Source organism: Galeopterus variegatus, unplaced genomic scaffold (assembly GCF_000696425.1).
Source record: "Galeopterus variegatus unplaced genomic scaffold, G_variegatus-3.0.2 Scaffold1271, whole genome shotgun sequence".
Classification (NCBI taxonomy): domain Eukaryota; kingdom Metazoa; phylum Chordata; class Mammalia; order Dermoptera; family Cynocephalidae; genus Galeopterus; species Galeopterus variegatus.
In genome coordinates this window covers 40510-52355 of record NW_007727382.1, presented here as the reverse complement: position 1 = coordinate 52355, position 11846 = coordinate 40510, and the positions used below count along the sequence as shown (strand labels likewise).

The 11846-nt window shown below is 33.2% G+C and overlaps 1 protein-coding gene across 1 annotated transcript in view; it reads left to right on the top strand.

Moving 5' to 3' along the window:
• Positions 1–11846, top strand: part of EFCAB7 (EF-hand calcium binding domain 7) — a 44132-nt gene that overhangs the window by 30318 nt on the left and 1968 nt on the right. Inside the window, exons 11-13 of the mRNA XM_008575988.1 lie at positions 1592–1740; positions 8302–8511; positions 11088–11195. Coding sequence (XP_008574210.1) covers positions 1592–1740; positions 8302–8511; positions 11088–11195 — 467 coding nt within the window. The remainder of the gene's footprint in view (positions 1–1591; positions 1741–8301; positions 8512–11087; positions 11196–11846) is intronic.

The following is an 11846-nucleotide window of genomic DNA, read 5'->3' as shown; positions in this document are numbered from 1 at the left end:
CTCGCTCAGCCAGTGAGCGGGAACCGGTCTGTATGTGGGATCCGAACCCTCGGCGGGAGTGCCACCGCGCTTCCCAAGCGGCGCACTATCACAGTGCGCCACTGGGCCGGCCCGATCTTCTAGAAGTTTTATAATTTTGTGTTTTGCATTTGGGTCTGTGATCCATTTTGAGTTAATTTTTGTGAAAGGTATAAGGTCTGTGTTTAGATTTACTTTTTTTGCATGTGGATATCCAATTGTTTCAGCACCATTTGTTGAAAAGATTATCCTTTCTCTGTCAAATTGCCTTTGCTCCTTTGTCAAATATCAGTTGAATATATTTCTGTAAGTATATTTCTGGGCTCCCTATTCTGTTCCATTGATCTATTTGTCACTTCTTTCACCAATACCACACTGTGTTGATTACTGTAGCTTTATAGTAAGTGTTGAAGTCAGATGTTAATAAACTGTTTAAAAATTAATGAGGATTGAGAATTTTAAGTTTTAAAAGTAGATTAGTTATTGATAGTCTCTAGTACAGTATTTAGATACATTTTAAAGTAATAATTTCTTTGTATTATATATCAAATGTTAAATTTTTCATCTTGCTTTATTACATAGTAGCTCCAACTTCCATTTTAGTGGCTACCATTTCTCTCCATTATCTAACTTAATCTGCATTTATTTTTTTCCTTGCAAAAGTTATGTTACATTCAACTCTATTTTAAACTATTAATCAGTCAACCAGTTTTAGACAGTTATGTCTCTGCTGCTTTTCTCACAATAATGCATACAAAAGAAATGCTATCTCACATAAGAATACCCGTTTCCCTTGGGTATATTACAGATGGGAGTTGGCAAATAAATTTTTTTTGTTGTGGGACAGTTAACAAAATATAATCCATAGTAAATGGCTGCTTATTATCTATGTTTTAGACAAATTTAGGAATTATTCATGTCTAGATACTTCTAGGTGAATTTATTTTTGCTCACAAATAATGTTAAAATGGGCATACTTCAACTTGCCTGAGAAAATATAGTTGATTCATGGCTCCAAAGTGTTCCCTATTATCTAACAGTCTTCTAAGGACTAGTGGACAATTCAGTTAAAATTAGAGGAACTAGGCATATAGTAATCTCCTTAAATCTGGTGCTATCAGCATCTCTTTTCTTCAAACTCCAGAAGTTCTGGGGCTATTATATCAAATTCATCCAGTTTCTGCTGGGTTTGAGTGCCAAATACATAAGAAGCAGTTTTTTTTTTTTTTTTGAAATATGTATCAGTATACAGTCTAAATGAACAGACAGGTTGGAATTTACCCAGAAATTTACAATTTCCTCTTAAGTTTGGAATATACTTGGACTATTTATAACTTCAGAATTTATTGAAAAACTAAATTATGTATGGTGACTATGCTTTGTGTTGTGTGAAATTAGAAGGCTAGCTCTCAAGCATATTTTGAGCCATTCTTATTCCACTTTTAGACTACTCACAGATTTGTAAGGCCTCCTTTAAAATAAACATTTGTGAATAATAATTTATAATAGACATTTTATTAAATGTGTGAATTTTAAAATTATGTACGAAAGGAACTTTTGGTTGTTTTAACAGAGAATTTTGACACAAAGAAGAATGAACTGACAAGACAAGGATTTATGGATTTGAATCTAATGGAAGCCAATGATCGAGAAGGAGATCCTTGTGACCTTTGGGTTACTCTACACTCAATGGGCTACAATAAAGCTCTGGAGTTGACAGAGGTAAAGCATTCTTAAAGTTTTGCCGATGGATTTAGTATATAATATTTTACCTCATGAATGTTTTTGTGACACAAGACTTTTGAATTGAGCACTCAGATCTTTGAACTTCAGTATATGAATGAACTCTGGGTAAAACAGCATGTTTCAGTTAGTTAATGCAAGTTCCTAGTCTTACCTGAAATTTAGTTACTGCCAACATTTAATTAATTCAGAGACAAAAGAGTTTGAGCTTATGATATGCAGGGGGAAAAAAAGGTAATTAGAAAAAATTATACTCTGTAATTGGAGAAAGCTATTTGAGTTCCTAAAGTCCATTTTATAGGGAAACTCTTTGTCCTACCAGAATAAAGGCTCTCTTAGAATAAGGGAAATGTCTGTATGAGAACTTGGAATTCTGATCTTTTTTAAAGGGTATTTCTTGGGTTAATATTTGTAAAGCACTTGGGTCAGTAGCTGGCTCATATGTGGATATCAGCTGTCATCATCATTATTATTGACATATAGGTATAGAAATTGAATAATACTTGCATTAAAACAAAGGGGTAATAAAAATCGCTTTTCCTTTTGACTTTCATCAGCTAAAGCTGTAGGAAAAAAAACATCAAAAATTCACTCAACCACTGTTGTTGATTCTCTTTGAAGAGGTTTTATTTGTGGAGATCTGATTTTAGTTTGTGCATTGACCATAATTTCATCCTGTTTTTGTCTTTGAAACATGTTAAATCATCTATTAGGACAGTGACTGTGCAGAGGCATTTTAAGACTCCGGACAGGCTGGTCTGAAGTTAGTGAGTTATCTCAAGTGATTGTTCACAGTCAGTTACAAATCGAATTCCTTGTTCTACTCTTTATTGCCTTCTCACTACTGCACTTGACTATATAAAAAAAACCCACCTCTGGACAACATTAAACAAAAACTCTGAGACAAAGAAGTATGACTAGAAGTACTATAAGAAGTGACTGGAGGGCAATCCAGGTACAACCTGAAGTATTAGCATTCATTGGTGCAGACTCCTCCCTGGTTGATCAAAAGAAAATCCAAGGCTTTTGAACTAGGTAATTGATTAAACTGCTTGAGTTAAAGAAATGAAACTAGTTTGTTGTACCCCCAGGGCTTAGTCTATGTTATTTACTATATCAGTTAACACGAGGGAATAATTTTTTTGATGCCCACTTGGAGTGGCACAACTCCTGTGGATAGGAGTACTATCTTCAGGAGCTTTTTTCCATAAAGGATATATTCTTCCGGAGTGCATGTAAGAAACTATAACTTATTTAGGTTGTTAAGGAGTCATACCTTTAGTGGCCTAATTAATAATTGTACAGAATAAATAGCCTTGGTTATGGGTTGCCATTTAATAGTCTGATTTACACATAAGAGCTGCACAAGATATGTAATAATTCTTAGTGAAACTGTAGGTATATTGTCTCTGGGTGTTGTGACAATAAGTTGCATTTTGTATTTCTCATAGTTCAAGCACATTGTCCTTAAACTCTCAACTTAGGCAAGTCATTATTACTCATAAGGAGAACATAGTAGGCCAAGTCAGAAGTATATAACCTTAAATCAGTAAAGAGGAAAGCTACAGATAAACAAGAGTATGCAAAGAAGCATGTAACCTATAGTAGAATCTTGTTTCAATGGTCTTGGGAAGAAGCTCTCTAACTTCATATGGTCATGTTGCTTGTTCAAAGCTTCTTGGGTTAGAGTTAATTCTGTGGACTGTCTGCTTCTGGAGATTCTTTGGAGAACCTCACTCACTGGAAGATCTCTAAAGCATGAACCTTTCCAATTCCGTTAAGGCTCTTTTCATTTTTCCAGAGGTTTGGGAATGATAAAGACAAAAATGTTTCTAAATAAGGAGCAAAACCTTATATAACCCAAATTCATGAATAATTGTTCCAGTTAAGTGTATACCTTATCACAGGATCAATAATTTGGAATGTCCTAAGCAGTCATGATGGTTGTGGCTTTTCAACAGGGAAAATAAATGTACTATTGTTAGTAGTAAATAGTCATAAACCATGGAAGGAGAGGCAACTGTATAAAATCAATTTGGAAATGCTCAAAAGGTCTTTTAGAGCATAGTCTCAGTTTATGTCCCATTTTTACAATTTTTCCAGGTTAATGTATTTACAGATAAAGCATGGACTGACCACATCCTTTATTATCCTAGAAAAGTTTTTCAACAGTGTTTAATATTATAGCCAATATGTCCCTATTAGAATGAGTTGTTCCATGGAGGATTTTATCTAATGTCAGGTGGCCAGTCTGGTTTTGCCAGATCTTATCCTCATGTTTCTTACCACCTGATGGTTCCCAGTATATCTTTTCAGAATTTGGGAGGCCAAGTTTTGTGAATCTATGATAGAATTCTTGAACTTCTCCATGGACTTTAGACAGAGTAGTCTGTTTAGCATAATAATCTGTTAAAGTATTTATATATGTATTAATCTGTTTTCTGTTGCTTATAACAGAATACTTGAAACTGGGTAATTTATAAAGAAACAGAATTTATTTCTTATAATTCTGGAGGTTGGGGAGACTGAGGTCAAGGGGGCATACCTGATAAAGGCCTTCTTGGTGGGGACTCTACTGAGTCAGTCCCATGGCAATGCAGCATATCAAATAGTGAGGGCTGAGCAAGAGCACATCCACATGCTTTCTTTCTCTCCTTATAAAGCCCCCGGTTTACTCCCTGATAACCCATTAAACCATTAACCCATTAACCCATGAATGGATTAATCCTTTCATGAGGGCATAGTCCTAATAATACAATCACCTTTTAAAAGTACCACCTTTCAAATATCATATTGGAGATTAAGTTCTAGCATGAGCTTTGGAGGGGACAGACATTCAAATTAAAACCGTAGCACTATAGTATATCTGAAGTGTTTCTATAGTGCTTTTGAGTCTTTCTATAGTACCTGTAATATAGTATATTAGCTTCTATATCAGCTTCTTTTTTTAGTTTGAGTCACTTCCTTTATGATAGCAGTTATTTTAGGTGTCAAATAATTAATTTATTTATTGTTCATTTGTAAAGGGTACCTGAGAAAGTGAAAAAAAAACAAAACTTTTTTCTATAGCATTTTTTAAAAGTCAATTATTCTAAAAGCGTACTAGCTATTCGTTTATCTTTACTCTTTTATTTTAGTAATTTGATATCCCTTAGAGGGAGTCACAGTTTAGCCATTTAAACAATTTGGCTTTTAGTAAACATATAGATTTTAAAAAATGGATTAGGCTACTTATTTGATATTAAGCCTGGTATTGACCTTTTTATTTTTTACTATAAGACCTATCAACAAACAATATTAAGGCAGGATTTGGTATTACAGCATCCAAAAACTATGTTCTGGGCATGAACATTTCTTGATTTATAGAATCACAATGAACATATTCTCCTCATTAAGGGTAATAGAATTGTATTAAGAGTATTACACTGGCAGATGGTAGAATAAGAAGGAAAAAGTAACAATTTATAATTAATATTAAACTAAGGTATAGGCTATGATAGGCAATGGTTCCTCAATGCGTACTATGTCAGAGTCAATATACGTAGCACATGGCCTAACATTTTCATGTTTATAAAAAAAAAAAAAGCAAGTTATGATAATCTAGGAAGAATTAATCTGTAATCTTATGAGCTCTGTTCTAATTGGTTTGAATACGTCTGTGGAGTCTTTTGTCTATAGAGATTTGGGAACCATACCTATATCTTTGGTACTTTCTCAAATCATATGTGAGGGTACTTCAGAAAGATCATAGAAAGATTTATATTATCTTTTAATTCTATTTTTCCATAAACTTTTTGAAGTAACCTCATATAATGTAAGTAATCTAATGCCTACGTGAGTTATAATTTGATCATGTACAGGAACTGTAGTAAATCTTATCAGGAAGTAGATCCTACTTGGCAGATTGGTAGGTATTGTATCACAAAGAATAATCAAATTATCAGTTGCAGGTTAGGATTTGGGAAAAGATTTAGGATTGTTGGAAATCTCTTTTTTTGAGTGGTCTTAAGTAAACCAAGAAAAGTAAAATTTTATTTCAGGGTTTCTACAACTTATTACATACTGTCAATTTGTCTTTTATTATTTTTTCCCTCCACAGTCAGGCACAACCAGTCTTTTTACTTTATTTTTTCTTATTAAATTCCCTAATCCAGGTTTTAGAATTATAGATTATGCAAGGGTATTTCAAAAAGTTCATGGAAGGAGTAGTATTATCTTTAAATTCTATTTTTCCATGAATTTTTCAAAGTACCCTTCTACGTTTCCTATATCAACCGGTAAAGACAGATCCTCTGTCAAAGAGTAATACAGCTTCTTTATTGTTCTTTTTTTTTTTTTAAAAAAAAAGATGACTGGTAAGGGGATCTTAACCCTTGACTTGGTCCGTAAAGACAGATCCTCTGTCAAAGAGTAATACAGCTTCTTTATTGTTCTTTTTTTTTTTAAAAAAAAAAAGATGACTGGTAAGGGGATCTTAACCCTTGACTTGGTGTTGTCAGCACCACGCTCACCCAGTGAGCGAACCGGCCATCCCTATATGGGATCCAAACCCAGGGCCTTGGTGTTATCAGCACCGCACTCTCCCGAGGGAGCCACGGGCCGGCCCCTTTATTGTTCTTGCTACAAGGGTATTGCTCCTATATCACCATAACTTAATGGTTGCTCTTTTAGTGAATACTAATAAGTAAAACTTGCATGTTTAGTTTTCCCTTTTTTCTTCCCTTGTTTCTTTTCTTAGGTAGCATCTCATAATCTAGGTTTTATTATTCCAGTCTTCCGCATTTTCCTTATTACTTAGTTTAACAATTAACAATTTATAGTTAATAGTTTTCTTGCTTCCTATATTAATTTAGTAGGATAAAGAAAATGAGTAGATTAAAGATCAAGCCCATTAACAGAAAATATAATAAAGCTATAGGACACCTTTTTTCGATGTGATAAGACTTTACTTTTAAAAGTTTAGAGAACATGTTTTTAATAAGGATATTTTAAAATGTTTTACTTTTAATGAATATTGATAAATATTGATTTTCTTTGGCTGAATAAAACTGATAACCAGGACTTTAAAAATGACAAAATATTACCAAAAAAACTAATTAAACCTATAAATATGCCACAACCATTATTATAACTATTATAAATAATCTTTTTGTTTCAGATTTTACATTGTATTTTTACACATATCACCTTAGTAGATAGTTCCAACAACCCTTGGCAGAATACATACTATTTATTTCTACTTTCTCAATGAGGAAACTAAGCCTCATAGAAGTTAAGTGACTTCCCTCAGGTCATGTAGTTGATAAATGGCAAAATCCAGTTATAAACCCAGGTCGTCTTCTTTCTAGTCCAATGATTTTTCATTTTTCTATCTCTTATTGCCAAAGGTTAGAGTCATTAAAATATTTTAAAACAAACATTTTTGTTGATGTTCTACTAAATTTACTTTAGACTTTTATCTTTTATCTCCCCAAAATGATGACCATCAATGTGTGTGAATTTATTCATTTATTCAACAAATATTTGTTGAATACCTACTCTAAGTCTGTAAGAAAGAGGCACTGAGGGCACAATGATGAATAAAATATTCAAAATTACTGCTCTCATGGAATGTACTTTCCATGAAGAAGAGTGATTAATTAAATAGAAAATAAATAAAATCATTTCAAAAGTGTTCTGCAAGAAATAAGCCAGAGGCTGAAGCAGAAAAGGACAGTGAGGGAGTGAGGGAGACTGGGAGATCAGAGCAGATCTCCTCAGAGGTGGCACTTAAGCTTTAACCTGAAGGAGGAGAACAAGGAACCCATGTGTAAAGATATGAGGATAATCTTCCAAGTGGAGAGAACACTACATACAAATGTATGACATAGCAAAGAGCTTGATGTGCTCTAGGATCTGAAAGATCAGCGTAGCAGGTAGAAAAGCAGGAGACTGGGTTGTATAGGGAGACAAAGTAATACTGCGTGTAGCACATTATAGGCTGCGGTAAAGAGTAAAGGTAGACACTGGAAAAATTTAGTTCCAAATGCAGAAAATATTTTTAGATCTCAGATTTTAAAGGTGTTTTTAGACTAAATTTGAATTGTGAATTTATTTTTCTATGTTTAATTCTTTTTAGTGCTTTATGTCCATGCATTGTTTCAATTGTAAACACAATTTCTTTAGGGCCTTTTGATGAATTCTTTCTGTAGCCTTAAAGTTAGAAAAGGAAATTAAATAACAGGATGTTAGTTAGAATTAAAGCAAATGGAGGGTTGGTATGTATTATGGCTTAAAGGAAGTATAACTAATTTGCTAGAGATTGTAGTTTTTTATGAACATCATTAGTTAATATGCTACCAAAAAGTCAGAATTACATTTTTTTATTACTAAATTCATAGTACTAACATCTTCCTCCAAAAGTATATCAGAAGGACAAGCCTAGAAGGTTGTAGTGCATCTTCTTAAATCATATGATAAACATATTAGTAATAAATTTAGTGATTTAGTTAAAATTCTGTTAAAAGGCTTAAGCAAGATTTGCTTTTTCTTCCTTTTCAGGCATGTCCATTTGTCATCAATATCTACGCAGAAAAATGCAAGCCAAGAATTAAAGCTATCCATATGGAGGCATGTAGTGGGCAACTTGAGAAGGCCATTTGTAAATCTGTCCTTAACAGGGGTGATGCCAAAGTAATGGAAGGCTATGAAAATATAATTGTACATACTTATAATTGTGACACCTGGATAACGTCAGTTATTGAAAACAAGGTATGAATTATAAAGTGGTTCTCCTTATTTTGCTATGAAGTTTACTAATATGTTACATCTTCTTTCTTACTCTATTCTCATGTAGTAATTAAATATCTCATTATATTAATAATGTTTATAATGGACCATTATTCTTTCTTCTTGTCAGATTTCTAACTCAAGCTGGGCATGATAATTTTTATGATTTCTAAAGCCTTGAGATCATTGTTTTTCTCTTAAAATATTATGAAAATTAAATATTTGGAGATCAATGAAGATAGAGCATAGTCTGGGTGCAAAGATTTTATTCAGTTTGTTCCTAAAAGTCTTTACACAATACATAGCTATTTTAAATAATAGACATTGTGTTTTAAATAAATATTATAAACAAAGAAAAAAATTTAGCTCAACTTTTTACACTAACTTTGCAATCAGAGATCCTATAGATTATCATTACTTTGTCTAACTAAATGTATTCTACTGTCCAGGACCTACCTTTTTCAAGCCAATTATTTCTAGCTTTGGCCATCTTCACTGCCACTATTAATATTACTGGTCAAATGAATACATATTAAATTCTTAAAGCCAGAGATACCCAGTTCTCTAGAAATCATAATTTTTTATAAAACCTTATATAAGATAGCTAGGTACTTAGTATTGTTGGCTTATTTTTTTTAGTCCCAGGGTGAGATTTATATTATTTCTATACCTGCCATAAATTTCTTAAAATACTTAAGGTTTGGTTCAGTTTTGAGTCAATTTGAGTATATATTATGTAACTAACTGTTGTAGTCACAATAGGGCCACCAGAAAGTGTAAAACATAGTTCTGCTTTCAATGAGATTGTAGGCTAGTTGGAAAGACAAAATACTCTTGAAAGAGATCAGAGAATAATCAAATGTAAAATAATATAGTACTGTTTATGTGTGTAATAGGAGTTTTATTCTATTTGTTTCTCTTAATTGTTAATTTGGACCATAGAAGTTGGGGAAGGATTTCTGATGAGGGGGACAGGGATTGTGGTGTGGGATTTGAGCGCTGAAGGATGATTAGGATTTGGATATACAGAGAGACAGAGGCAACACTGTAAGAAGAAACACGGAAAGTGTCAATGTGAAGTCTAGAGGAAAGAGTGAGAATATCTGCTTTGTAGAAGCAGAAAGCTTTATTTGAAGTATTAAGAAGGTAAACAACATAAATAAAATAGATCCAGATTATATGATATCTTGAAAATGAAAGAGAGGAGCTTGGACTTGGTGAAATAAGATAGAGTCCCCAACAAGTAGACTGCAATCTTCAAATGGATCATAAAGTCTTGGAGAGTGATTTTTAAGATCCAGCATGTTTTCCTTTTTGCCCTCTATGTTTTATTAGGATTGAAAGGGTGAAAGGGAGTCTCTACTTACCCCAACACCTCTGCTCTGCTATTACCTATTATTTCTCAACCTTCCACCTCCTTCTTTTCCCTCAAGGAAAATTAAACTTTCTTCACCAAAATGTAGCAATAATACTAACATTTTAGAGCCTACAATGTGCCAGGCATTTATATATATTAATGCATTTACATATCACAACAATGCTATCAGGTAAGTAATATCTCCATTTTACACACAGGAAACTGAAGCCCAAGTTAAATAACTTGCAAAAGTTCAAACAGCTAAGTAGTAGAAGAGTTGATAAATAAATTCAGGTAGTCTAACATACTGCCCCTTTAGTGATTAGGGAGTGATTGCAGGCTCTTTAACAGGGGAATCATTTCTCCCATTTATCAACTTCATTCCACTTCCCTTGCTTCCTATCTATCCTAGAGGCCATTATCTGTCATTTCAATTGTCACTTCTTTCAAGAAGCCCTCCTTGAAACCCCAGCTGGAGCTAATGTTCATCTTCTATGTTGCTATAGATTCCTATGAATATCTCTATTATATGACTTAGCAAAATGTTTTATACTTGTCATTTTATTTATATCTCCCCTAGACTGTGAGCTGGCTCATTGTGGTCATTTTATCTAAACCCTAGAACAGTACCTGACCTACAGGTGATACCAAGTAAATATACATTGAGTGAATGAGTGAGTAACACAATTAAGGGGATCTTTTTAGGGATATTAGTTTGAAGATAATATCAGAATGAATGGAGGATGGAAAAACTAGAGATACAATAAAAGAAATAAAGACTATTGCTATAGTCAGCCAAGGATGACATAATACGGCCCTTATATCCATAATGTCCTGGGTATCAGAATGAATGGAGGATGGAAAAACTAGAGATACAATAAAAGAAATAGAGACTATTGCTATAGTCAGCCAAGGATGACATAATACGGCCCTTATATCCATAATGTCCTGGGAAATGAAGATTAAAGGGTAAACAAAGTCACATTTAAAAGAAAAAGTTTATATAATTGGTGATAGAATGGAAAGAGAATGAATGAGAAAAAATAGCAAATACAAAGTTGAGAGAAGGAGCCAGTTCATATGAATGTGTAGTGGACTGTGTGATGTTAAAACAGAATTTCAGGGCTTATTATGAGGTTTATATTTGTCTGTATTTATTAAAGAAAGGACTAGCAACTTATGACATCTTTTTTTTTAATAGTCAAATAATAAAGTCATTATTCACATCAACAATGAGCTAAGTAAAAACTGCGTAAACAACAGAGGACTCAACATATTTGCAGTAGAAGTGGCACCAAAATCTACAATGGTAATGCATTATATTCTAATTAAAGCCTTTTTTAAAAATGTCTTTAAAAAGAAATTGTTGTTCGTAATGTTATGAGTAAACATGTAGAAATGAAATAATTTTTTTAAGATAATTTATTATACATATACGTGGGGACAACATTAATTTTCAATAATTGTGTACAATGTGCAATGGTTAGATTAGGATAATTAGTTTACTTGTCATTACAATACACAGTCAAACTTTGTGTCTGTTAACCAATTCCTCATTAGCCCCCCTCAAGATAATATCACTAGTTTTAGGTACTTCACCTAAGGTTAACATAAAGATAAAGATAAAATGATGTATGTGAAAGCACTTTTGAACATACTATAGAAATACTAAATAGTATTTATAATAATAGGAATTTTGATAACCCCAAATATTTTAATCTACATTATTAAGATTTTCTAAGGTAATCCAAAAGAGAAAATGCCGGGCCGGCCCGTGGCTCACTCGGGAGAGTGTGGTGCTGATAACACCAAGGCCCCGGGTTCGGATCCCATATAGGGATGGCCGGTTCGCTCACTGGCTGAGCGTGGTGCTGACAACACCAAGTCAAGGGTTAAGATCCCCTCCTTACTGGTCATCTTTAAAAAAAAAAAAAAAGAAAAAAAAAGAGAGAGAGAGAAA